Source organism: Hermetia illucens, chromosome 2, assembly GCF_905115235.1.
Source record: "Hermetia illucens chromosome 2, iHerIll2.2.curated.20191125, whole genome shotgun sequence".
Taxonomy (NCBI): Eukaryota; Metazoa; Arthropoda; class Insecta; order Diptera; family Stratiomyidae; genus Hermetia; species Hermetia illucens.
Window position 1 is genome coordinate 51,144,556 of NC_051850.1, and position 27,206 is coordinate 51,171,761.

At 40.5% G+C, this 27,206-nt stretch overlaps 1 protein-coding gene across 8 annotated transcripts in view; it reads right to left on the bottom strand.

Annotated features, from left to right (window-relative positions):
* LOC119648144 (ral guanine nucleotide dissociation stimulator-like 1) overlaps positions 1 to 27,206 on the bottom strand; it is a 132,256-nt gene that overhangs the window by 41,388 nt on the left and 63,662 nt on the right. For 6 of the 8 annotated variants that reach the window (XM_038049698.1, XM_038049696.1, XM_038049695.1 and 3 more), the window contains one exon: positions 389 to 922. The exons of the other annotated variants lie outside the window; for them this stretch is intronic. In XM_038049698.1, coding sequence (XP_037905626.1) covers positions 389 to 757 — 369 coding nt within the window. In that variant the 5' untranslated portion in view covers positions 758 to 922. The remainder of the gene's footprint in view (positions 1 to 388; positions 923 to 27,206) is intronic. 8 annotated transcript variants of the gene reach the window in all.

Genomic DNA, 27,206 nt, shown 5'->3' on the forward strand with positions numbered 1-27,206 from the left:
GTGTATATGGGGACGTTGACAAATTTTTCTCAATTTTCCAAGTAATGGGAAATGTTTGCCATATCTCCACCGTTAATGCTACTAATCGCACTAGTCATATCTTTGCAAATTATTATTCCACTCGTTTGAATTTTATTACAAACATCTTTCCATCCTGTTTTTAATCAGTAGATGTTTTAATGACACTTGCTCCCTGGTCAATTCACCTGCTAGAAGGAATGTTAATCAAGTGGAATGCCTCAACCTCCCAAACAAGTTTTTAGATAAAATCAATTTCGTATTTCTAGGAATTCATTCAAGTTTCAAACGGAGCACCAAAAGTAACTACTCCACTCAGACCAAACTATCTAAAAAAAGTACAGATCACTAAAACAGCTTAGATAGTTACCTTCACATACCACTTCACAGTGGCTTGACCATCTTTATGTTTTTTCGCTAATCCCCTTAAGCTACCGCCCGTGCATGCACAAAAGTACGTGAAGCTCGGCTTCCTTTCCTTGGCGTTCTCAACTCCACCGCTGTTGGCTCTACCACCGGTGAACCCGATACAACCAATGTTGTTTTCATCATCATTACCATCACTGCTATAATCAACTTTATCTTTTTTGTTTCCCGTCGTACTTTTATCGTGGTTGTGATTATGACAATTGTGTTGTTGATGCTGGAGATGCTGCTGTATTTGGTGAGAGCACTTTTGCGCTAAATGCTTCGTTTTTTCCGTGAAATTTTGAATGGTGTCGTTGGATGGAAAAAACATTTAGGCTAATTTTATTCTTTTGGAAATCAATTTTTGAAAGCACTTATTTCTCGTTAAATCACAGATTAATAATTTGGAGCACAGAACAGAGTTAAAACTATATCACTTGGGACGGCTTCAAGTCACTTCATACTGTCGACTTGGATGCATCACCATCGCTGTAATCTTTTATAGAGAGGAAGGTAAACATTTTGGTTGATATCAGCTTGTTTATTCTTTAATATGAGGAATGAATGTTAATAGACTATTGTAGGCCATTGTATTGTTGTTATGGCCATCGATAAGATTGTAGACCTAATTATAACAACATTTTTCGATTTATTTTAAGATTAGGAGTGACAATTTTCATTCTAGTCTAGAGTAGGTGAGCGTATATACACTATATGTATACATTCGAGTATGTTGACGAATTCGGTAATTATTTTATTCAGTGCATTCACTTGAATATGAAAATCCAAATTTAAGGATATGTTTATGAAACTGAAATAAAACCGTGCGATTATATTTGCATATTTCAAGAGAACCAGAAAAACTTTAGAAATTGTTCTATTGAGTGACAAAAGAGGAGTGAACTACTGAGCGCCACGCTTACGCTCCCAAAGTGTTTTTTGTCAATAAGTAATTCCCATAAACCAGAGTGTCATGTCATATTCACCTAGTATTATCTTGCGCGAATCATAGTCGAGTTAACGATGTCTTAAACGGATATTAACGAAGAAAAGAATTTTTTTCGTGAATTTTGGGGTCCTAAGTCCGCATCAAGTTAATGCTGGACCGAACCAAATGGGGAGCAACTTACTCCCTCTTTTTTTGGTCCACGGACCCCCTCGTTTAGGGCTTAGCACCCAAACTTTACAAAAATGTCAGGCGGTGACGGCTTTACGGTTTGTTACCAGGACAGAGGCAAATCGTCAGATGCTGCCTCACCTCTGCCCTGGGAGCAGCGTAACCGAAGCAGCTCGTAGATGTTGCCTCTGTTCTGGGAAGAAACCGTAAAGCCGTCATTTTTGAAGAAAAGAAAAAAACACAGGTAGCACCAAAAATTTTAAGGACGCCGATCGAAAAATACTTGGTTAAATAGTTCTAAACAACTTTCTAAGCATTCTTCATTCTAGTTAACTACAGACTCCAAATTAAAATTTCAAATTGATCTAATCACTAAGAGTTAGTATTTTTCCAAACAACCCCTCAGTCCAAAGTTGGGTATAGTCGACTCCAATGAACGCTTAACGTTTCTGCTGGCTATTTTTCGAGAAGTTAACTATAGGAGAGAAATACGCTGGTTTCAGGCAGGAAGCACGCTGAACCGGTTAAGATTTTCTTTAGGGAACAGATGATGTGATTGGGAAATCAATATGAGATTACAGAAAGTAATGGAAGGATTAATGACAAGACGCACTTTCTCTATATTTAACAGAATAATTAATTAATAACAATAATCGTTGGCGCAAAAATCCAATTGGATCACGACCTTGAAGGGTTTTAGAGAACTTCACTCAAGACCGTAACGGAACACTACAGGACTACAGTACCCTATAGGAGGCAATGTGGTCAGAATTGCGCAAGCCCAAGATTATTACCCTGATTTGACTCAGGTATTCATTCACAGCTGAGTCGACTGGTATCCAATGTCCAATCACGATACAAATCCCACTGCCACTAGTGAGATTTGAACCGCGACCTTCCGTACGACAGCCTTGTGCTCCAATCACTCAGCTATCCGGACATAATTAAACAAACAAATTAATTTAAGTTTCAAAAGTTTCTGGGAAACCATTGAATTTTCTTGTTGCACTAGGTTTTTATAGAAACCATCTTTTTTAGAAAAAAAAATGAATTTGACATAAGTGTCATATGTTGACAATCTTTTTTTTACTGTACGACTTGGTCAAAATTCTGCGGCTCATTTGCTTTATCCTATGTATGGTAGTGACATAACATTTCGTAAAGCTTCACGCTTTCCAAAAGTGATAGCATTAATATTACAGCTGTATGCTAGTTGCTTAGCTAGTATCTATACTCAGCGTGGAGAGTGTTTTCTGAAAGGTCTCAGAATCAGGGTTTGCCTTGCTTCGACCAGTTTCTGGCATACCAACAGGAAGTGTTCCCCCACGTTCCTTAATCGGCAAGCCACAAAACTTGCGCGATCATCCAATATATGGTTGCTATTCACCCCTTGGTGGGGTATAGTGCGTCAACCACATCTACGCGCCATTGTTCGCGGTTATCTGAAATGCGCTTCATGGCTTCCCGAGACTCCAGCACTTCTTCTCTATTGCTCCGCTCTAAGGCAATTCACTCTTCAGCTATCTTGAGAGAGCCGGCATGGCGAAGCCAGCAATGGAATTGCCACCCATCCATAATGTGTGACATATCCACTGTCACTTCCACCTTCCCATCACATCGCGTACGGGTGACAGGCCTGTGCACTGATCAAATTCTTCGTTTGAAGTCAGCGTACTCCCATAATAGGTCGCATATATGTGTTCACCAAGGCTTAGAATTTTCGAGTGGCACTTTCCATGTGCTACTCCCATATAGCAATGCATCAAGAATACAGTACAGAAAAGTCTGAACTTAATCTTGGTGTTGACATAACTGCATTTCTAGATTTAAGACATGGCAGCGAAAATGGATCTACCGCTGTTAATCGTCGAGCGACATTCGATGCGGTGCTACCGGCGGCAGTTTTCCTGAAATAGATGTGCAGGTGAATCAAAGCCCTGAACTTCGCGCACTGTTCCAAAATGATCTGTAGGATGTAGATATGTGGCGAGTGCAGGGGGGTCCAGAGCGGAAACCAGCCTGTTCTCTATCGATCAAGTTTTCGATGTTTTTTTTTATGCCTTCCAGCATTATTTTAGCTATTACTTTTGCGACTGCAGGAAGCACGCGGATACTCTTCCAATTGCCACACTCAAAACGGGCCCCCTTCTTTGGCATCTTGACGATTATTTCCTTCTTCCACTTTCTGGGAAAGAGAAAAAGAATTGTATTCTCACGATTTCCGTACGAGTGGAAGTAGCAAAAGGTGCAGATCTAAATAGTTCTGAAGGGAGACCGTCGAGCCCAGCGGCTCTACTTTGAATGCATTGATGGTCGAGATTATTTCTCTTCTACTTGGAGGAGTAGTCTGTATCCCCATATTACGGCGACAATCCTCCACATGCTGCGGAACCTCACCGGATATGATACGATTGAGAACCATGGTGAAGTGTTCATTCCGCCTCTTCAGCGACCAGTCATGACAGTATCATCGAAAGGTTTACCGCCACTTACAAGTTCAGTCGTGAAGCGGTATACACTTCGAAAATCATTGCGTCCTGCGGCATCACTACACTGGAATTTCTAAGATTGCGCACGGTATTGAAGTTTGAGCGCGTCACATAGAGCCTTCAATTCCATTCGCTCATCGATTCGTTTCCACGATTTTGCAGTCAGTCATATTATATAACGCCTCTTCGAGACGGAGAGACGACCTATGTAGCACCCAAAAAAAGAGCATTTTTGATGACAATCCAATGTTAATCAGGGTATCTGCCGTCCGATCTGCAAGATAGCTCTTCCTACGTCGAGCAAAAGGCGGGGAGGTCGTGCCTCTCTAAATTTTCAAGAGGTGATGAACGCAACACGCAAGCAAAAGAGGGTGAACTCTTTCGAGGCCGATGTTAGTACCTCTATTATTATGTACATCCGGTGGCCGTGCTGAATACTAGGGCGAGGCGTATATGTCCGAGCAGGGACTGAGAGTCCACCATGGCATTCAGATCACCTATCATGATCACAATGTCACCTTCAAAAAGAATCTCCTAAACTGCGTATAATTGCTCGTAGAAAGTATCCTTTTTTGTTACATTGGAAGCCTACGTTGGTGCGTAGCATTGTACAACTGTGATGCTCCTTAACCTGGATCGGAATTTTGCAGTTAGAAGGCTGGCAGAAACTTGCTCACAGGTCAAGAGAGCGCGCCTAACGGTAACCGTCAGAAGCAACCCGACACCCATTAGAGTACAAAAGCACATTGCCGCAGAGTCTTACTTCGTTTAGGTCCAGAATGTCTAGCTTATATCATTGGGATTTCAACTCAAGTTGGAGAAACCGAGTATTCTACGGACCCTCGCTATCGTTGCCGTTGTACACACATTCCAGAAACCAATCATAGTCCGTTTTCAATAACCAGAGATCAGTCCCTAGCCGAGGCACTGTTGATATTTCGGTAGCAAAAAAGTTTCAAAATTTCCTGGTTGCTAGTGCACAAAATTCCTTCCCCTTTTAGTCGCCTCTTACGACAAGCAGGGAAGACTTTGAGTGTATTCTAAAGCCCCAGGATCAATTACGAAAAGAAGTCATATCATAATGAAATTTAAAATTGATTTGAGTTAGCCTGGAATGCGTTTATAACATGAAGTATTTATTTTCACTGTGACTGATAAGATATTAATGTGATTTTTTATAAATCTTGGAGCAGAAACCGACTTGCTTTGCTTTGCTTCCAGTGTTCGAGGACTATTGACTATAATTGCTTGCGACTAGGGAATGCACAAAGTTATAACTTTCCAATTGTTGCATTCACAATGGCTATCTTTCTTTGAAATCTTAATAGTCATCACTTTTTGTTATATATTGGAAAGATATCAGATATAAATACGGCCCATCTGTAGAAATTGCAGGATTGCGTGAAGTAATTTTGGAGAAATTGAAAGTTCCGTTGCCTTTATTCTACTGCCTCTAATGGATAAGGGATTAGTTTTGATGTGATTTTAGGATTATTGGAACGGAGAGAATTTCCCTGAATGTCTACCCACGAGGCGTAGTTCTGCTGCTCATGAAAGGTGTAGAATTGTGGAGAAGAACACGTCTATTAATGACCATCCTGATTGGTCGAAGTAGACTTAGAGGGGAGACCTATCCCAAAAGCGTAAAAATTTGACGAAATTGATCGTGAGGGTCTGTCCGCAAATACTAAAGCTTCACCGAAGTGTTTCGTAGAGGTTCCGGTGCGGACGCACGCATCGGTTTAAGGACACGTGAGGTTTTTTAGAATGACATGTGAGCGACTGAAGTGTTCAAAGAGCAAGAAAAATTTAACATTGGCTCAACTGAGTACTTTTTCAAGGAATTTCTTGAGCCTCGATAAGAAATCAATGTTAGACTCTCCTTGGTAGGTTGGCCACGCGTAAAGTTGAAAACTTAAAAGTAAGTTAATTTGGGCACGAGTTACTCTTTGCGCTAAAATAAATTTACGACAGGAATGTCTTAGCAATTAGGTCACAATTATCAGCAAAGTTCCAGGAGTTCTAGGCTTTGTATATTTCATATGTTAGAATACGATGCCATTTGTACGTAGCCAGTAAGTCATAATGTACATGAATTTAACATATTAGACTATTGGCATTCTATGCTGTCTAGGGTCTAATAAATTCACACAAAATATGTAGTCAAGTTTGGTCTAATATAGCTTTGTTAATAATAGTATGATTACAATGGAACTTTCCAGTATCATGCGCTAGCCTTTTCTTCTCACATTGTATACACCTTGTATATTTATGAATGTTAGAGAGTTCAGAAGTTACTATATAACATCGTGAAGACGAAAGTATTCCATTTTATTGGAAATTAGTTAAAAATTGCATTTAAAAATATTGGAAAATATGCCTCAAATCGGTGCTTACTTTAGACAGTCCAGATAATTGCTGCCTGGTTACGCTTTCAAACTTTTTTTTGCATTTTTTTATTTGATGTTTTGATGGAGAACCTTTTAAGAATATTGTGAGAAAATTTGAGATGAATCGGAGCAAAACTAAGGAAGATACACCAGTTCACGCAACCACGTCCCATACATGGTTCAGTGCGGACTCGTGGTTCAAATGGTAAAAAGTTGCGGCTGCTAATGGATTGGATTCGTTCAAACAGAAGTATAGTACTTTTCCATGAGTATTTTGGATGCCGCCCATGAATAGGCGCGATAAGCTAAGCGAAGCCAGGAGCTGAAACACACTAAACTAGCTAAACAGACTACAGAAGGCAGGATTCATCGTAGACAGAAAGGCAACTTAGACATCATGGATGGTAGTAATATCCTTTATGGACTTAGCATCGATGATTTAGTGTAAGCTAAGTCAATAAAACTCGCTTATAAATGTTTTAGATCATCTTTTTTAGTGTTAAAACTTTAAAGCGTTTTTCCCACAACTCACGTTTTCAAAGTCTCATAACACTAAAATTACTGCCCCAATCCTTTCGAAATTTTGAACACTATTTCTGCACATAATTTATGAGGTAACACTGGACAGTTTTTTTTTCAAATTTGTTAATATTTTTTTAATTTTTAAATAATAATAAATAATAAATAATTTTTCAGCAAAAATTGCGTTTTTCAATTGTGAAAAATTGTAATTTCGGAAAACCCTCCCAGCGTTACTTGGGGAAAGCGATAATCTAATGAAAGAACTTTGATTTCAGCACCGAGTTATGAGCGAGACGCTTCCGAATAATTGTTGCCATTGCTTTATTTTTTAATATTTCTTCGTGAAAATTTTACATTAGTGTCAAATTAGTGAGAAATTTGACATGATTTCTTCGTCAAGTAAAAATGCTCACTACATTGTTGAAATATTTCAGTCGCAATACTTAATTTTGAGGGATACCGTTTTGGGAGTTGAATGAAAAATCAAAAATATTATAGTTTAAGAATTATAGTCAAGTTATTCTGGTCAAGGCGAATAACAAACCAGGAAAGTAGGAAATCTCAAAAGAAGAAATCATAGCAGCTTATTTTGTAAGACGAGAGTGGCGTTGGATTGCGGATCTGGATCTGTACAGGCCAGTAAGTGGCCGCGCAAGGCACGTCCTGACAGAGGGACTTTGTGAAGGATCTATGCTCTAATTAGGAACGAAACAGGAGGAGAAAAAGGCCACTGGACCAAATTGTTTGATGTTCGATCTTAGAGAACTTGGTGCTCGGCATACTTTAACACCTGCTTAACTAAGGGGAAAAACATATGATGTACTTTGAGTTCAATATAATAATTAATTGAGGTTTCGGGATTTTTCTTGGCCAAAATGCTAATTGGCTAATTTTGTGAAAATGCTAATTGGGCTCGTACACACTCAATAGAATATTTAGCAGTATTGAAGTCGTCGGTCCTCGTCAATTCCTTTCTTTTACTTACACTTCCCATTCGTACCTAACCAAAATAAGCATCATTTTCAACAAGTTTTTCCGAGAATATTTTCCTAGGTAGATATGTACATATACATATGTAGAAAAACGCCCCCCCATCAATTCATTGTTCTTTCTTATGTTGCTGATTAGTTCAATTATTGAGAACAGGAGTGAGCTCGAATGTTCATCTTTCAGCAGGACATTACTCTCTTATCCTTTGCTATCCTTCTTGTTACAATAAATTCGATCCTATATCATCCCAACTATTGTTATCTCCCGATACAGGCATTTATGTTATCTTTCTTTTTTCGGAAGTTCGTCGAAGCTTCAATTCCAATTTGAATTTTTGATCACTGACTTTCTTTACGTCTTTTACCTAGTCCTTCATTTACGCGGAAGATTTTAAATGATTTCCTGTTATCAATTCCCTTACTAAAAGAAAAGCCTTTAATTACTACCTCATTTTTGCTTTAGAAACGAGTTGAGGCTATTATTTACTGAAAATTGTACTATTATGATGGACACATGTTATTTAATTTGAATGTCTCAATAATGATCTTGAATTTCCAGTATATTTGCATGATCCTTCGTACTTCTTATCAACTCATCGTCGTACTTTATAATCCTTCGACCGTTATATTCTGTAGTATGCTACTACCTTAGTATGATTTGTAGGATAAGCATTTCCAAAGGCATCCTTGAAATTCGTCGTTGACTGAGGAAGGAGTAATTCACAAGGGGGGAATTCCAGAAAGTTCAATTGAAACAACGTACACCATCCAACAACCGTCATTTTACCGGAGTTATTTTTCGATATTTTTCGACGAAGAAATTGATTGTCTTTTCATATCTTTTCTATATCCCACTTTGTTTAGCTCCATTCAGAAATGTGCAAATATTCCAGGAAAACTTTCTAGTTCATATTTTTTATTGAATGCCAATCAAGTCTTAATTGAGTTCGCAAGCAATTTCAAAATCAAAAGGGATTTTATTGGGATCAATGCATCTCATCCGGGCTGAATGTTTTATCCTTGAAGGAGTCAATTCTACAACCAGTTCATTCAACTTTTATGATGCTATATAAAGGGTTGTTTATTTCTCGGCATACTTCCCGTTGATTAAGCACAGATTAGACCGACGACAGGAAGAGCGCTTTATTTAGAGCATTAGATAATTCCAGAATTCCATTCACGTTTGATGAAAATTGAAAACAAGATTGACAGCGTGAAAACATCCTTTGTATAGCATTTAATCTACAATATCAAGTAAAGTACCTTTATTTATTTAGGTAGAACCATAGTAGAGTAGAGGGAAATCGATAGCGCGATGCGTATCCTGTACGGGTGTGAACATAATCAAAAGGATAAAATGAAGAACACAGGCCCGCAATTTGCCGTCAAACTAAGATTAAAGATATAGTGTGGGATGAGACCTTCCAAGGAGAATAATTATTTTCACTGTTAGCTGGTTTCATGTATATATGTTTGCAGATATTTATTTTCAACTGCTCCCTCTTTAAGTATTTAGGGAAGTTATGTCCCTAAAGTTTTTTATTTTGGGAAGGAGACCACGTAATATATGATTTCGAAAAGTGGGTGAGGTTGACGCCAGTTATTCCCTCCACGTGCCTTTTTGTATAAAAATAATTATGTGTTCAGTTCTACAGGTATTTTCATATACATGCAAGGCTAATTATAGGTTCTATATTTATGATTCCTGTTCACTCCATCGCCGATGCTCTCCCAACTCGACCAACGCACGGTCAAACAACTCAGAGATTTTTTTAAGACTATTGAAATATAGCAGCTGGAATGTACATTTCATATTCACAAACTTAAGAAGGGGTTTCCAAGCTTTTCGCTAACTGTATTCTTTGATTTACTGATCTTCTTTTCTGCATTTTGACAATGACTGGGTAATAATTCACCATACAATTCCTACAAATTCCTTGTGTTGTGTTCACCTGCCAATAAGATATTTGCTGCGTTGGTTGGAAAACCCGTTCCCTAACTTGCTGTGAAGTAAAGGAGCGTCAAGGACTCCAGAGGAACATTGGAAGGGACAAAATCTAAGGCTGACTATTTGCGGATATGCTGATCTGCGGTACAACTAAACACTCTCTGCGGTCAGGAGAACAGTCACGGACATATGGAAAAATTAAGTAGAATCCAAGTACATCTTTGTACATGATGTTCCACAATATTGGGCGCAGTATAGGACCCGGTAAGGTACCCGTGAAGGTAATCTATTCTTTGAGCTCATTCCCCGAATAATTGTCGAAAAAGCAACATTATTGCTGGGAATATCAATCGTCACTAGGAGCTTACCAATTTAGTTTCAGTTGGTCGAGTTTGATGCATTTTTTCCATTTAAATATTTTTAGCCAAGCTAGTACGAAATCGAAACCAATTTTGAAAGGCTTCCAGGATATAAACAGCCCAGATCAACGCTTTTATCTACAGTGCCTAAAGAATGTATGAGCCAATAAGACAATATTCGCCTGAAGGTTTACAAGGTTTGGTTACCAGCACAAGCTTCTACCACTCCTCTGCAATGCATGATTCGCACATCTCAGCAAATATGTCAGGCGATCTTGAAGACTTTATTAGATTTGCCTTCCTCACCCAAAGATTTCTTTAGGCTTCTTTATAACTTCGTTCTTCCCTCCTTAATCAGTTTTAGTACTCCCTGATGATGATGATGCTTACGTTGCTATTCTAATGGTCTGTGGCTTATTGCGAAGATTTCTGTAGAATTTACTGCGGAAGTAATCGGGGAATATGAATCCTGACTGATTGCTCCAAAGTTGACCGACATCTGCGGTTCGCAGCAGTATGTCTATTAAGTAAATCTCCCTTTCCTTCGCGCCAAATAAGTTTCAGATATTTTCACATTCTTTGGCTGTATGCCCTTGATTTCCCTTTTCGTACTTCTCCATCCACCATCAAAAGTACTCATCTATATCCCTTTGCACGTTTTCGCTACATGACCAGGATCATAGGGAGCAAACACCACTCCACTTCACTAGGCGCGGGGAAACAACCCCCTACCTCCCCCTTTCTCTATTTTCTCTACTACCTCCTGTTAGACACATTTTCCCGGGCAACCAACGTTCGAAAGAGAGTCCTAGCCACTCTATTCCTTTAATATGCAATGTAGGACCACCTTCACGGATGCAATTAAAGGCACTGACGATAGTTTTCCATACGAACCTGTGTCTATATGAGTTCATAATATACGAGTAATCGGCGAACTAGGAAGTGGTTCAAATCATATCTATTTGTGCGGCTGAAAACTTCAGGTGCATGAGCTGAGCATTTCACGTCCATATCTGGCGCAGAGAGTGATGAGTTAGTGATCACCAAGTAGATTCACAATTCAATATCACTTAAACAATAGTATGCCAGTTTGTCAGCCGCAGCTGAGTGAATACTTTTCCAGTGGACCTAGCTCCACCACCTCCAGTGGAAGGTGTAACATGGAAACCCTAGGTGAAACCTCTTTCGTCGAAAGAAAAAAAAACACTTCCCCGGGTGAAAATATCGATAAAACTTGGTAAGATTTCGTATGAAATTCCAATACTGGAAGAACTGACCAATCCACGAATCGATAGCTGTTGAAGAAGAAAAAGGGCGAAAAGAAAATCTGTTTGGAAAAAATAATTACTTCTAAACATCTTACAAAAAGATTTAGATGCCTGGAATTTAGCCACTTTCAAGCAACATGTACTACTAGTACAAAATGGATGGAAGGTGCGAAAAAGAAAGTCACATCATCGATGATTGCATCGGAGAAACTTTGGATATTCTGTGTGTAAAGGGACACATGTGACCAGGGACAGATCATGGTAAATGACCGGTATGTAAAATAAGAAGACGTTGAGACGTACAGGCTGATATAAACCGACGTCAACTATAACAAGGCAACTAAACACATGCTTTTGTAGATCGTATATAGTTGCCATATTCCTCTTTGTAGGGCAGAAAATATGCTTCAGTTGCTTCCACAATTTTCTGAGAAGCTTGCACTCTTCTTCCACTATTCTACGCCACGCAGTTCGCAATTCATACGAGAGTCGAATTCAGATTATACGAAACTTGAATGCTGACGTAGTGGTTATTTGTGATTAAGGCAGCGCTCCTTGAGTGAGAAATGCATCGACAACCATCACAATATAGGCATGTGAAAAATAAACTATACAAGAAATGATGGGTACTCCTGGAAACCGGTATTGTAAAGGCAAGAATAAATGGTCTACATATAAAATGCTGGAGATATGTTGGATAAGTTGGTGTTGGACACTAGAGATCCTAGTTCTAAAATAATTGCTGGCGGTTTCCACGTTAGGCATGGTAGTGACGAGTGTTGGAGAAGAAAGGGTTAGGTTCGATTGCCGATCTATTATATATCATTGTCTTTTAAGCGAGAGGGGTAGTTTGACCGATAGATGAGCACACAGCGGCAACTAGGCCATATCATCATTAAAGATGGAAGAAACGACAAAGAAGGCGAAGGATTCTTGCAACAAATGTTAGGGTGATTGGCTAGTCTACTGGGACGCTTTTTCGATATTTGCAACTATCCCGAAGGAGTTACGGGAGATAAGTGGACGTACTGGGCACACCCGGAATTCTAGAATTTCGGATAGAGACTTCAAACTGGTTGTCAAGGCCAAACTCAATTGGTAGTAGGAACTAGCATTTCAGAGAACCTCCCGACGGACCCTCTTCATTTCGGCCTATCTGTTTTCGAAGAACCGTGGAAAAGATGTAGCAGAAAGTGATCAACGTGTACATGCAGCAGGCAATGTCGCTCATCGAGAAGAGTGGTGGTCTATCGGAATGGCAATAAGGCGTGCTCATTTTATAGTTGATACGATAGTAGGTTATGTATGGCTCTGCCTTTGGGATATATTAGGATGTATTGAGTTCGAATAAAAGGAATGCTTTGTTATGGAAAGATTTAAGGTTCTGATTTCCAAAGCACACTGAACATGTGGAGCTGTACGCAAGCGAAATTATTAATATAGCAAGTGCTTGCTAGATTTGGTGAAGAAAAATAGGGGGGCGGTTCTCACCATCAACCTCTTGAATGTATCGTTTAATTATCCTGTAGACTGGTGTAGTCCATTCAAGACATCATCACGTGAACCAGCAGGTGTTGCGGGGGTTATCCTGACAATGATCCCAATAGAGCTTCAGACAATTGAGGTAAATTATCTTTAAGTGAGAATGAGAACAGAGGGATAAATGCATTATAACAGAGCATAGTTGAATAAATTATGACCCGACACAATACCTTGCAGAGCGCAGAGATGATAAGTAGTATTTTTATTGAAAAAAATAATAGACGAAGATGGCTAGTGGCTAGGTGTTAAGCGCTCCTCTATAGAATATTTAAAACACAGCGTTAGTGTGAATTACATCGAACGTAAATCCGGCATAATAAGACCAAAGCTTGATTAGTCTTCTGCTGCTTTGAATATATCGCTAAGACCAAGGACCTGGATCACGTCATGTCACATTGCCCGAAATTAATGAAATGGCGAAACTTAGACCGTGGCAGCCGCCATAATAATTATGATGCAAAAAAGTGGATTAAAAAGTGAATTGTGCTTGAAAAGCAAACAGCTGCCATAAGGTAACTCTTCACGGTGGCAGGATGAGATTAACTGATTTCCAGTGGCTTCGCAATGTACACTGTTACTACTTGGCTCAGCAGTATCTTTCCAAGATTTTGTCTCAATTCTTAAAAATACTAATAGTTACATTCTGGCCGTTAGTTCCCAATAGATGGGATACCGAAATTGGAATATTTTCCGAATTTTCCCAGAAGCACGATCTCGTGATTTTGGCGAAAAAAAGGATAGTGCCTAGTATCGGTATTCTAGGGGTTAGCTGGAACATTCTCACATTGTCGATTAACATAATTTAGGTATTAGCGGTATGTTTTAAGGCTTATTCTGGAGTTTACATTATATTTAAATAGGTGCCCCTTATAGTTTGTGAAAGATCGTATTAGTGATGTGGAGTTGCGTAAAATTTTAATATGTGTTAAGGAATCCTGACGCCGCGATGATTGGAGGAGTAGAGGGTCAGCCCTCTCGCTGCTCCGGCTTGGAATCATTGTCGTCATGGATGTCTACATTCGTCTTGTGTTTGTCTCGCTGCTGTGAGCGCATCACTTGCGCCGTGTTAAGTGTGATGATAGTGAAACTGAAGTACAATCTGACTGTGTGGATGCCCTATACTCGATGATGGAGTGAACAGGAAACACTAAGGAATCCTGGAGGATTATATAACATCAGCAATCATCTAATCTTTGCCCTGAGTTCGCAGGGCAAAGTGTGATATTGGAATCATTGATGCCTTTAATTGTTCCTAGTTTGAAGATAACTAGAAGGCAATAACCGCGAACCTAGGCACCATATAATAACAGCCTCTTTATTATTTCAAATTTTTCGGAATCGTAGTTTCGGAGAATGCGTCCGTTAAAGAAATGATCACTTTCGACCCCCCGCACTCGACTCTTTCCAATGACATGTCAAAACTAAGGTCTAGGAAAGTACTAATTGAGACCTTTCATTTAATACCCCAGATGACTATATTTGGTGAAAAAAAAAACTTCACTCCCTCCCTCCCTAAATTTGACGTACAATGATGTAACTCACTGTATGCATGAGGCTTCAAAGTTCCCACATTTCCGCCGAATTTGGTGTCAATCACTATAACCGTCTCCGAGAAAAATGTTTGTGACAGACAGATAGACAGAAAATAAACCGATTTTAAGGTTTTGTTTTGCACGAAATCTTAAAAAAAAGATAGAAGACTTGGTAATTAAAAAACCATTTTATTTCGGGAACCAGCAGTAAGTGTACACTGATGTATATTTCAATCATGAAAAACTATTCAGATATACCAAGTCAATGTTCACAAGGGAACTCCTCGCTGTTCGCTGTTGTTATTCGGTATCTCAGTGACACAATTTTGCTTGAAAAACTTCCCTTAAACTGATATGGCATCTACCCAAGTCAGTCTTCAGATATCATCTGCCTACTGAATATCCAAAGACAGTAAAGCACAAATTCATAATTTATTATAAACCTATGTTCTTCTAGTGAAGACTAGACTTCACATATAATTATTCAAGTATCAAAGAAATATCATCGACACAAGAACTCCCCCATTTCAGGTGTCATCAGATTCCGTTCTGTTCTTCGGCCTTTCATTCACCAGGAATTTTAATATAAGCCTCTTTCAAGTGAAGAAGCAATTTCAGTTCGTCAGTGCGACGATCTCAGCTCCCTACACTTACACAAAGGAAGCCCTCTTGAATATTTGCACGGTATCCTTTATCCATTCTCTTCAAGACTAGGGAATCTGTCAGCAAAATATCCGAACTACATACGCCAAGGCATATGGTACCCATAAGGCTTTCAAGACAAGTAGCCGCATACTGTAATATACATTAGTTGCAATTATTTAGCGAAGTAGATACATCGTCTAGACAGGAGGACTATGGATAACTACACAAAAGCGCTAAATGAAAAACTCTTCAAACTTTTTTCCTGCTGCAGGCAAACAAAGAGCGCATTGCTTCTCTATCTATAGTGCATCTGCATTCTAGTAAGTTGTATATTGGTATCTTTCGCAGTGTATATGCATATCAGTGGAGCAGCACATGCAGACAGAAGTGGAATGAATAATGGTAATAGCGCTAAGACCGGGACCCACGTCGTTGGAGTGACGTTTCAATTTCACTTCTTTTATAATGATCCCCCAAAAGACACTAGAGACCGGAGGCAGATTTCCCCAAAGTATTTCCAGCATGAATTTATTATCTTTGTTTTTCGTGTCAACTTTCAAAGGCATCCTGCTGGCGTACATTCGGTTTATGACGGGTGAGCCGACCCTTTTACAAAGGTCCGGCCACTCCTAAAAATACACTACACATCCAGTGACCCTATAAATACATTCATCCCGCTATTGAATAATTTGCCGTCCATCTAAATATATCCAGATAAATGAGGGAAGGTGTAACTAAAGTAAGTTCATAAAGCGGATGTAATTATGTTGTAATGGCGAGATGAATGCAATTTGAGTTATATCAGAGAACGTAACAGAAATCTATTTTTCCAAGAAATGTTGCATAAAGACGGAACTGGAAATGTAATTCTGGCGAGAAGCAGCCTCAGCGCTAGCTATTGGGAGTTTCTGTTATCGATCCATTGGCAGGGGTACGTGCATGCACACTTTTTACGGAAGCGTTTAAATGAGTATTCCTTCGCTTGCGTTTTTTTCTACTAAAGGCGGGCGTGCAAAGGAAACAGTTTTACAAGTGGTAATTACAACGCGGAAAGTGAGATCATAAATTCCATCTAAAAATGTGTAATCGTAAAAAAGGTAGCTAATTTTCCGATTTAATAGGGATAAAATGTTTAATAACTGTGCAGAAAGAAACAGGACAGCATAACAAAAGTGAAAAAAGGAGCGTCCAATGGCACATTAAAGCTAAATCATGTTATGGGAGGCTTTATAAATGAGATTAGTAAACAAAGCGCACCACAGGTAACTTGCACATAAATTATAATCACATATTTTTTATAGGAAGGACGGAAAATACATAAGCAGTAATCACAGTTAACGGGTGTCTGCCTTTTCAGGATAAGGAGGGGATTTAATATTCGTTCCATGTATTTAAACGAACTACTTTTCATATAATGTAAGCATTAACGATTGTACACTACTAATTCCCATACTGTTCGAAAGATTTCTCTTTGATTCATGTTTTTCGAGCGACACACAAATGCTTGTACGCACGCTCGCGAAGTTCGAAGCATATCTCCATTCTCCGAAACCCAAGTTTTTGGCTTCTTAAATGTGTAATTGTGTATGTGGTCTTCTGTCGCGCTGCTTGAATTTATATGATGAAAGAAAAGCATTGCATATGCTCGACGTTCTTCGACCACTTGCGCGTGAAAAATCTTGCACATTTGCACACCGACACACCAATATATGGACCACAAAGTCCACGGGCCTACCTCGTACCTACCCCATGAATACGCAATAGCATTCTGTGCCCCCTAGAAACTTGATTTGTTCCTTCCGTGTGTAGTCTTCTAGTCTTCTTGCCAATAGGGTTATTTTACCCTACGGGTGCCGTCTTCTAATGTTATGATTTCTATGGGTTTCTTATGAAATTGAGTAACATTTGCTCGCCGATATACTTCCGCGTCCCTGCCGGACTTTTTTTTTGATTTCTATAGAATCTTGCCTTTTGGCGTGAAGATGTTATACAGGGTTGGGCCAGAAACCGATCTTTGCGGCACTCCAGATGTTACCGGCAAGAAATCGGAAATTTCATTGCCAACGCTGACCTAGGAGTGCCTATTTTTGAAAAAACTGATAGCAGGTCTTATGATCGGGATAAGAAACTGATTTTTTTCTTAATTTATTTATAATAGATGTGCCCGGATGGCTCAAGTGGTTAGAGCGGAAGGTCTCGGTTCAAATCTCACTGGTGGCATGAAAGTCTTGGGGGTTTAACGTGAGTACCTCCCATGTAGGCATAATCCCACGGTCCTCTTCGGACACGGATTGCTTTTGGGACCACAATCAGAGCCCCGCCATGCAAGCACAGCGGTCCTGGTTTATACTGAGTGCAGGCTCAACATTCATACCAGTGGATGCGAGGCCTATCTAACACCTCTACCGCAACTAAGGAGTACGGCACCCGAGTTGTACAGCGCAACTCCACGCTCGAGCTCCGAGGAGCTCTGCCCGCGATGTAGGCATAACCACAACCACCATGAAACTCCCACTAGGGGGCCAACCGCAAATAACCGGGCCGAGAACACATCCTCCAGGAATTCTCCTGGAGCATATGCTCTCAGAGGGCCATCCCGGTTCCCATGGTACCAGATAACCTCCGGTGAGGCTTCGTGGCAGAGCCACTTCAGATGAGTCCCTTGCAGACTCGGGTCTGATCGCCCTCCTCGAGTACGTGGGGATGGCTCACTGGTGACAGAAGGATTTGTTATCGTGACTGGATGTCGGATAACAGTGGAAGGCTCGGTCAGTGATTGATGCTACCAAATTGCTTTCTGAACTAGCCAGAAAAGTCTACGAGGCAGGAAAATACTACACTGGTGACTCTTGACATCAAGAACGCGTTCAATTCTGCCAGATGGAACCATATCATCGAAGCGCTCATCGCGGCACAAACACCAAAATACACACTAAATATAATCTTCGATTACTTCCGACAGCGGAAGCTACTTTATGATACGGACGAAGTGTCGAAGATGTATGTAATAACGACAGGAGTTCCGCAGGGGTCTGTTCTGGGCCCTCTGCTATGGAACTTAATATATAGTGGCGTTTCACAGCTGCCAGTAGCTAAACAAACCGTTGTCATCGGATTCGTAGATGACGTTGGAATGGTCATAACATCCAATCACCCCGACGAAGTACAGATATATGCGAACGAGACTATACGGACGATCAAGTCTTGGCTTAAAGACCACGGACTGGAGCTTGCCGAACGCAAGACGAAGTTGGTGCTCTTTACAAAGAGGCGGAAACAGAAAACTGTTGAAATTCGCATCGGGGCGCATGTTGTTAGCTCTCAGCCATCGCTGAAATACGTGAGTAATATTCGACTCCAAGCTGAACTTTAAACCCCACTTAAAGCTTACTGGGCAGAAAGCGGCGACTATCAGCTCAACACTGGCAAGGATGTTTCCAAATGTAGGCGGCCCGAAGCACAGTCGACGATTACTTTTATCGCGAGTCGTCAGCTCTGTACTTTTATACGCGGTACCAATGTGGGCGTCGGCGATAAAAATCGGAGAAAATCGCAGACAGCTTCAAGTTTCATATCGATTAAGCGCTCTCCGAACACGTAGCGCTTACCGAATAACATCTTATGAGGCAGCATGCGTGATTGGAGGGATGATCCCGGTAGATATCTCCCGATGAGGCAAGTCGTTTGTACAAAAATCAGGAAGCGAGCCTAAACAAGCAAAGTGAGCGCTTGCGGTCACTGGCTGCATGGCAAACAGTATGGGACTTGGTGGAGAAGGGCCGGTGGATACACAGGCTTATCCCAGACATAAGCATGTGGACAATGCGGAACCACGGTGAGACGAGTTACGATCTGACTCAGTTCTTAACCGGGCACGGTGGATACAGGAGTTACCACTATAGGTTCGATTAGATATATCGCCCGAATGTCCTACGTGTGAATTTACAGCCGAAAATGCAGAAAACGTTTTCTTCGCCTGCCCCAGATTTCAAAGCTCAAGGAGAAAGCTTGAAACAGAGCTATGTAAATATCTGTTTAACGCTGGAAAATCTGATAAGGGATATGGTGTAATAAAATACAGCATGGAACGCGGTAATTGCACTGGTGAAACGGATCCACCAGCAACTAAAAGCAGCAGAAGTACAGCGGAGACATAGAAGGGAAGTTACTGCAATTAACGCCACGCAAAGCGGTAGCAGCTCGTTTGGAGTGAACAGCTAAGAACTGAACAACCCCGCGAAGCAATACCGAAACGGTGGTCGCGCGGGGAGAGTGCGGAGAAAATATGGGAGGTTTTAGTCGGTAAAAGTCGGACAGACAGACAGTAAACCGATTTTAATAAGCTTTTGTTTTAGACAAAACCTTAAAAAGGGCTGGGGAGAACTAGATTCTTCATGAATGGAATTTTACTATTTTATTCGAATGTCAATTGTTCTCGTTAATTGTGACGTCAGCACCTTATTTGTATGGCTTAGGATGCTGTTAATTCGCACCAAATTGATATGTTTGAACTGCTATAACTTTGACACTAATAGTAGGATTTTCATGATACTTCGCATTTGTATGCACGTTACTGTCGACTATGAATGTGCAAAATTTAGTGCTCCTAGGATGAACTTAAGGGCAGTTTTTCAGTCAATTTCTAAAAGTTGGTAATCCACTATTAGTAAGTTTATTTGAGCAGATATCGGAATGGAATATCTCTCGAGGCTTAGATTTGACATAAGCGTTTTACACAAAACCTTAAAAAGGGCTGGAGAGAAGCAGATTCTTCATAAATGCGACTTTAATATTTCACGCGAATATCAATTATTCCCTTTAATTATGACGTCAGCATCTTAAAGGGTATTTTTTGATAATCTTTAATTTTTATTTTAAGATAGTAAGAATTCAAGAAGAAATAGAAGAGGGATACTAAGAGTTATTAAAAGTATTTTTTTATTTGAATTGAACTAAGCATTTGTCCAAAATATTAGAAGCGTAGACAGCGATATGCGTTGAATCTAAAAATTAGTGGTAATCAGTCTTAAAAATTTAGTGGTTGACGTCAGTGATATTTCAAACAAGGTAAGGAATTTGGTAATTACGATGGAAGGATTAACATTTATCTCGATTTTAAAAGTTTATTTATTTCTTTCTGTGGAAAATGTTCCATGGCCGGTAGTTAATTAACATAATGAAAATTGCTTCAGAAAAGGACATAGGGTGACTTCATTTTGCTCCACAGAGTGTGGTAAACGGTATTGACGATGTATTCCATCAGAGCTGAGGTTGATAGCATTCATTCATACCATGAGAAGTTATAATTCACATTTGAAGTTGATTTCAACCGCAGCTATATTGGTTCAATGTACGAGATAGAGAAACCATCAGGCTTGCCTCCTGACGAATCACCCTCGTCAAACCCTCTGTCCCCTTAAAGTAGAAAATTAATTCCAGAGAGAGAAATCGAATGCTTGATAATGAAAGCCATGGTCAATAATCGTCAGCCTGTTTCAGAAGACAGTACGGCCACTGCTATTGAGGTAAATGTTTCCCGGTCAATCATATTACAGGGATGTCGGACACAATTTGGGGGAAATAGGTCAGAGTACATTGGAGGGACAGGTATGCCTTAGGACATCTACCTCGAATTCAAAAGCAATAAAATAATTGAATGTACTTTGCTGTTTTGAGTCTAGACCATGCTGATGCCCACCTTCTTTCCGTTGCAGCTCGAAATATCTTTTAGAAATTAAGACTTTCTTCTCAAATTTTCCGATTCTCTCTCGGGCCGATTATTGTCATGGCAAATCATAAAAATGTCTCACCCCTAACTTTCTTCCAAATCATTATACTCAGCAGCATGTTACCGATAAGAATAGCTTCCATTCTCGGTCGTTATAGTTAACTTTGAACTTGGCATCACCCACGCGGACACTGAGTCATGTACGTTGAATGTTTGTTTGTTTGTTTTGTTCGTCGAATACAGGGGCTAAAGAGACGTGTTTAAAAAATCAATAAAATCTTGGAGGAAATAGACACACGTGGAAAGTATTCGTAAACATGGATTTATGTATATATGTTTGCATATACTACACAGTGCATAGTACATAGTACAATCTCTTTATCCCCTTGGGGAATTCTGAAAGGAATGTGATTTGAAACGAGGAAATACATACTAGACAAATGCAGTATTGCTACCATACAAGCTTCTAAAAATGGTATCAGCTTGCACTTACGTTGGTGCAACACCATATGCGAATAGTCTTACTACAAAATTCGATAAAGCGTTGCATGGTTGAGAAGTTTTGCTTAGAAAATAAACAAAGGCTGCCTATCATGCGGATAACAAACGACAAATGGACGTTAGCAGTGCGGCATAATGCAATAAATATTTTCCACCTTTATTGGTTTTTATGAATCATGCATGGTCTCCTATTATGGGATTTAAAGAAAATGTCTTGTTTGTAGTCAGTTCATTGTTTCGCGTATTTACAAATTATTTGCATGAGAACGTTTTTCTTGCCTTCGGAATGTGCCCGTCCATTGGATAATGGTGTTTAGCTCACTATTTATGGCTTATTCATAGCTTGTTATTTTTATTTAGCAAAAACATATATAACTACGTTTGTCTGGTCCTGGAGCTTTGAAAGACATGCGGGCACAACATAAGAATTTCTTGCGTTCAAAATACCTGAGGTGTTACGGGCTCTAAAAATAAAACATGAAAAGGTACAAACCACGTGAATGTATGGAATTTTTTTGTACTACGAACTATTAGCAAAGCGGTCGACTGGGAAAGTGAAAATGGAAGACAAATTACAGGTTTCGAAACTATTCAGCAAGTGCGCGATTGATTTTAAACAAAGCAGAGACTAGGCATGAAGGTCTTTTGCATTTTGAAACCCACTTCCATTAAATTTCATATATGTAGTGTTCAAATAAAGAAAAGTACCAATCAAGCCTTTTCATTTAATTTCCCTCGTGACTTGCTTTATAGACGAAAATAATTTCCAACTCTATTTCACATGTATGAGAAACTTCCTTCCCTGAAGGGGGTCATCCCGTGTGTCGAGTTGGAGAAATCGATTTTTTTTTGCGTGAATTGTATCTATATATAATTGATAGGGATTTTCCGATATTCCGAGTCGTTCAGAAATTACAGTGTTAAACAGGTCAGGAGTTTCCAGCCGCGGCTAGAGTGCTCGATGAGAAAGAGCATCGAATCTTTTTTTACCTGAGCCTTATAAATTCGAACACAGGTATAAATATAAAAAGATGGAAAACCAATCAATTGTCTAAACTCATTTGCTGTTTGGAATAAAAAGGATAATCCAGTCTAGAGTGAGCACAGAAAGGCTTTCAAGCTATACTCAGTTATATTATGTTGTAAGTATTGTGCTGTTTGTGTGTTTCGTGATTTTTTTAAATGAATCATACGAAGGGAGATCCCTTTAACGTTCAACGTCATGCTCGCACTGAAAAACGAGTATTTCATGGGAATCGACACTTATCAGAGAAGAAAAAGGACTTCGCATCAACATCAGCAAAGAAACTTTTAGCAAGCATGAACATGGATGTTTCAATTGCGTCAAGTTTTGTATATTGTATATTGGATTTTGCTGGAGTTTTCTCCGGTATTTCTGCAAATCTCTGCAAATAATAAAATATACGTAGTAGTAAAAAAGGAATGCGTAGGACATGTCGAAAAAAGAATGGAAACGCGCCTTAGAAATGCAAAGAAGAATCGCAAAGGCATTGGTGGAAAATGGGCTGGAAAACTTACTGATAAGGTTAAAAGCTATTCGTCGACACGCAAATTCGATAGAAGGCATGAAGCAAGAAATTTGGGCAATTTTCTTCCAAAAATGTTCTGCAGACGAAAATCCTCAGCATTCAAATTGTCCAGTAGGCGAGGACAGTTGGTACAAATGGCGCAAAGCGGAAGCTAAAGGAGAACTGGATAGTTTCCACCACGAGAAGGCACCTTTGACTGAAGAAGTTCAAACAGTCATCAAACAAATCTACGACGATTTGTCACGAGATGATCTCTTGAACAGATGTTTAGGAGCAGAGACCCAGAATAACAATGAGTCGTTAAATGCATTGATCTGGACTTTCGCTCCTAAACACCTTCATTCTGAGGCCAAGGTCGTAGAACGTTCAACGTGCCGAAATATCTCTTACGGATTTTGAGGGATTATCTGAGGAACCTCTTCCTGCTCTATGAAACACTAGAGGGTCAAAGGTGGATGGAGGTCACGTCGGGGGTAGCACAAGGATCCATCCTAGGGCCGGACCTCTGCAACGCTACCTATGACAGTCTGCTTAAACTCGACATGCCAGAAGAGTCGCGCCTGGTCGGCTACGCAGATGATGTCGCAGCGCTTGTTGCTGGACGCACTGTCGAACAGGCGCAAAGCAGACTCGGCATATTGATGCGACGGGTAAGCGGATGGATGACTACTCATGGTTTCAACTTTGCACTGGAAAAAACCGAAGTAGTCATCCTGACTAAAAAGAGAATTTCGACCCTGCATCCCATATCGTTCGGCGAGTCGATAATCGAGTCAAAATCAGCGGTAAAGTACCTCGGGTTGACTCTTGACTCAAAGATGAGCTTTTCTGAGCAAATCAAAGCCGCAGCGAACAAGGCTACGGCTAGAGTTTCGGCATTAAGTAGGCTAATGGCAAACATTGGGGGTCCTACGTCTAGTAAGCGACGTCTACTGATGAGTTCAACGCAGCCTGTCCTGCTCTACGGCGCAGAGGTATGGGATGACGCTCTTAGCAAGGAGGTATATCATAAACGTCTCGTGCAAGTAAAGAGACGGGGAGCTTTGCGGGTGGCGTCTGCGTGCCGCATTGTCTCTGAATCGGCCTCGATGGTGATCGCGGGAGTGATCCCCGCTGCTCTTCTTGCTAAGGAGCCTCAAGTCATATACAAGCGCAAGGGAGGTGGTTGCTCGCGAAGAACGGCAACACACTCTAGACTAGTGGCAGCTCTTTTGGCAAAATGAAACTAGAGGCAGATGGACTGCGCGGTTCATCGGAGCGGCTGAATCGGAAGCATGGCGAGACTGACTATTTCCTTACCCAATTTTTAAGTGGGCGCGTTCTCCGGATTGTGTTTTGCAATGAAGTTGTGGACGACACACACCACACTTTTTCTTCTTGTGGAAGGTGGGATGGGGTTCGTCAGCAGCTCTATTTAAACACAGGGGATCTCTCTCCAGACAACATTTTCGAAGAGATGCTGAGGACTGCTGACAGATGGAACGGTATTGCCCATTACGTTCGGGCCCTTCTCGTTGCTAAGAAGATAGAACTCGACCGGTGGAGGAGCCGGATGGCAGGGGGTTCTTTGAACTGACAGTTCCCTTTCTCCTCTCCCCTCCCGTTGGTGAAAGGAATTCCCTGATTTGAAGGCTCCGCAAGGCGGGAGAGTTCGGGGACTAGCCCGAAGTAATGTGACAAACGGTTCCAGGCTAGCTCTTTGACGATGGGGAGCTAGCTTTAGCCTTAGTCTAGCTTAGACTACAACGACTGGCGTTTTAAGTCCAATATAACTCGCAACCTTGTCGGGTTTTTGCGATGATAAAAGGGAGCGTCTTTCCACCTGTTGGCACTTTCGGTCACGCTGCTCCCAGGGCAGAGGTGAGGCAGCGTCTGATGAGTTGCCTCTGCCCTGGACGAAACCGTCAGTCATTTTTGATGGGGAGGTGTTTAGTTGGTAGTCCGACGGCGTACCGGATCGAGAGTCCAACACTGTGTGCGTAAATGCATTCACCTACCTTACCCCCAAATAGCCAGTCGTAGAAATAGCCACTTTTCTGGCTGTAATTATTTTCAATGAAGGATTCAATGGCATTCTCAAAATCCTAGTGACAATGGGATGTCAAGTTGGTCACATATGTCAGGTTTATGCCGCCGTAATGAAGCGCGAATTTGGCGGTCCGAACGACGATCGACTGACCTCGCTAAAAGAGCCAGAATTGAAACCAGAGAGCAACAATCGGGCTTACAAGACTTTTTTGAAGAAACGGAGAGTGCTCTCTATGGACCAGGTATAGCAGATTAATGGTGAGTGAAAATTTGTCTGTTGATAGTCACAGTTTCGAGAAAAACGCGTTTGAAAATTTAAAAATGCGTTTTTCTCGAAACTGCATCTTGAAAATCGGCTGCCACCATAGCTCAAAATCTATCCAACCAAATTTGAAATTTGAAATTCTCACGACTTCTTTAATACATATTTCTACGGTCCGCAAACTAGAATAATTGCAATCGGACGTGCCGTTTCTTTTTATTCATAAAAAAAGCCGTAAAAAAACACCAAAATCCAAAAAATTAAGTTTAAAAGCCCATCATAAATTTACCTTTTAATATTTTCTAATTATCCTAGTTTGCGGACGGTGGAATATTGCCCACATTAAAATGCCGTTTAGTTGTTTTTTCCTCAGGTGAACACAGCGCCCTCCAGCGCGGCAACAGAAAAACACCTTTTTTTGAAGATGGGTGCATAAATTGACACATATTCCGAAAACTAGCTACAATATCAAGCTGAAAAATTTATCACATATACTAGAGATATCAATAAACATATGATGAAAAAACACAGGTTTCTATCTTTATCCAGTCCTCCAAAATAATTTTTCAAAAAAAGGCAAAAAAACGGCCTTCACACGGGATGACCCCCTTAAAACCAACTAAAAGTATTTTCCTCCCAGGTTGCAGGTCGCCTCATATGTACACATATCTCATACTTAGTTTCGAACCAATTGTCTGCGAGAGGCAGGCAGAGTAAATCGATTTCAAAAGGTCCTCGCTTCCCACAAACCCTAAAGCCGTTTAGGGAAGAAGTATTTCAAATGCGGTTTTGAAAGGAAAGACAAATTAGGAGTAGAAGATGGAGAAGTTCACAAAAATATCCTTTTCCGAATATTTTTACGGAATTCGATATATGTATGTATAAGTGTAAGCTTAAATTCCACGCTACTTAATAGTCACGTTGTTTTTTGTGGCGAACTGCCAAATCACATACGTGTGAACCATACAAGGACATCCACCCCTAAACTCTAATGGAACGATATACAAGAAACAAAACGAGAAAGTTACTCAAATTTCATTTTGATTGGCAGCCAGCGTGTGAATGAAAACTTCTCCTTCGTAATAGGAATGAAATTTTCCATGTTGCTGTGGTTAGATTGGGTTGGCATCGAAGTGAGTACGGATTTTTCATATATGTAAATGCCTTTGGTTGATTTTTTTAAGATTTAGATGGATTCACAAAAAATGCAAAAACCAAAGTGTATGGTAGACTTCGGGTATAGTACAAAATTTTTGACTGGGTTTTTTGTTTAAGGATTAAAGGAGATTAAGCCCGCATCCACTGTTGGACCGGACCAGATGGGAGCAACTTACTCTCTTTTTTTTTTCGTCCACGGACCCCTCGGACCCCAGGTTTCAAAAAATAAATATACATTCAGTGTATCCGTTTTAGCGAAAGTCCCTAGGTCTCACCTATCGCATTCCTACAGCACCAGAGCAATCTGCAGGATTTCTGATATTGTTCCTGGATATGGTGCTTCCACGTTAACTTGGAGTCGAAATTTACTCCTAAATACTTGACTGTTTGTGTCAGCTGGATTTCCGCACCTGCTAAGGTGGGTAGCGTATAGCTGCCCCACCTAACGTTCCTAGTGAACATAACTAGTCCAATCTTCCAAGCGTTCACCGTGAGTCCATTGCGGGGGCACCAAAACTGTGGATCTCATGCAGAGTTGCATTCAAGCAGTCCCATACTGTGTCCGCAAATTTTCCGGTGATTATTACAGCTAGGTCGTCCGCAAATGCTTACGCGAAGACTTATTTCTCCTCCAAGAGCCATAGCAGGGTATCCATTTCCAAAAGCCATAACAGCGGAGAGAGAACCCCTCCCTGTGGGCAGCCTCTAATGCATCCTGCCTCAATAAACTTCTGGCCGACCAATATATGGAT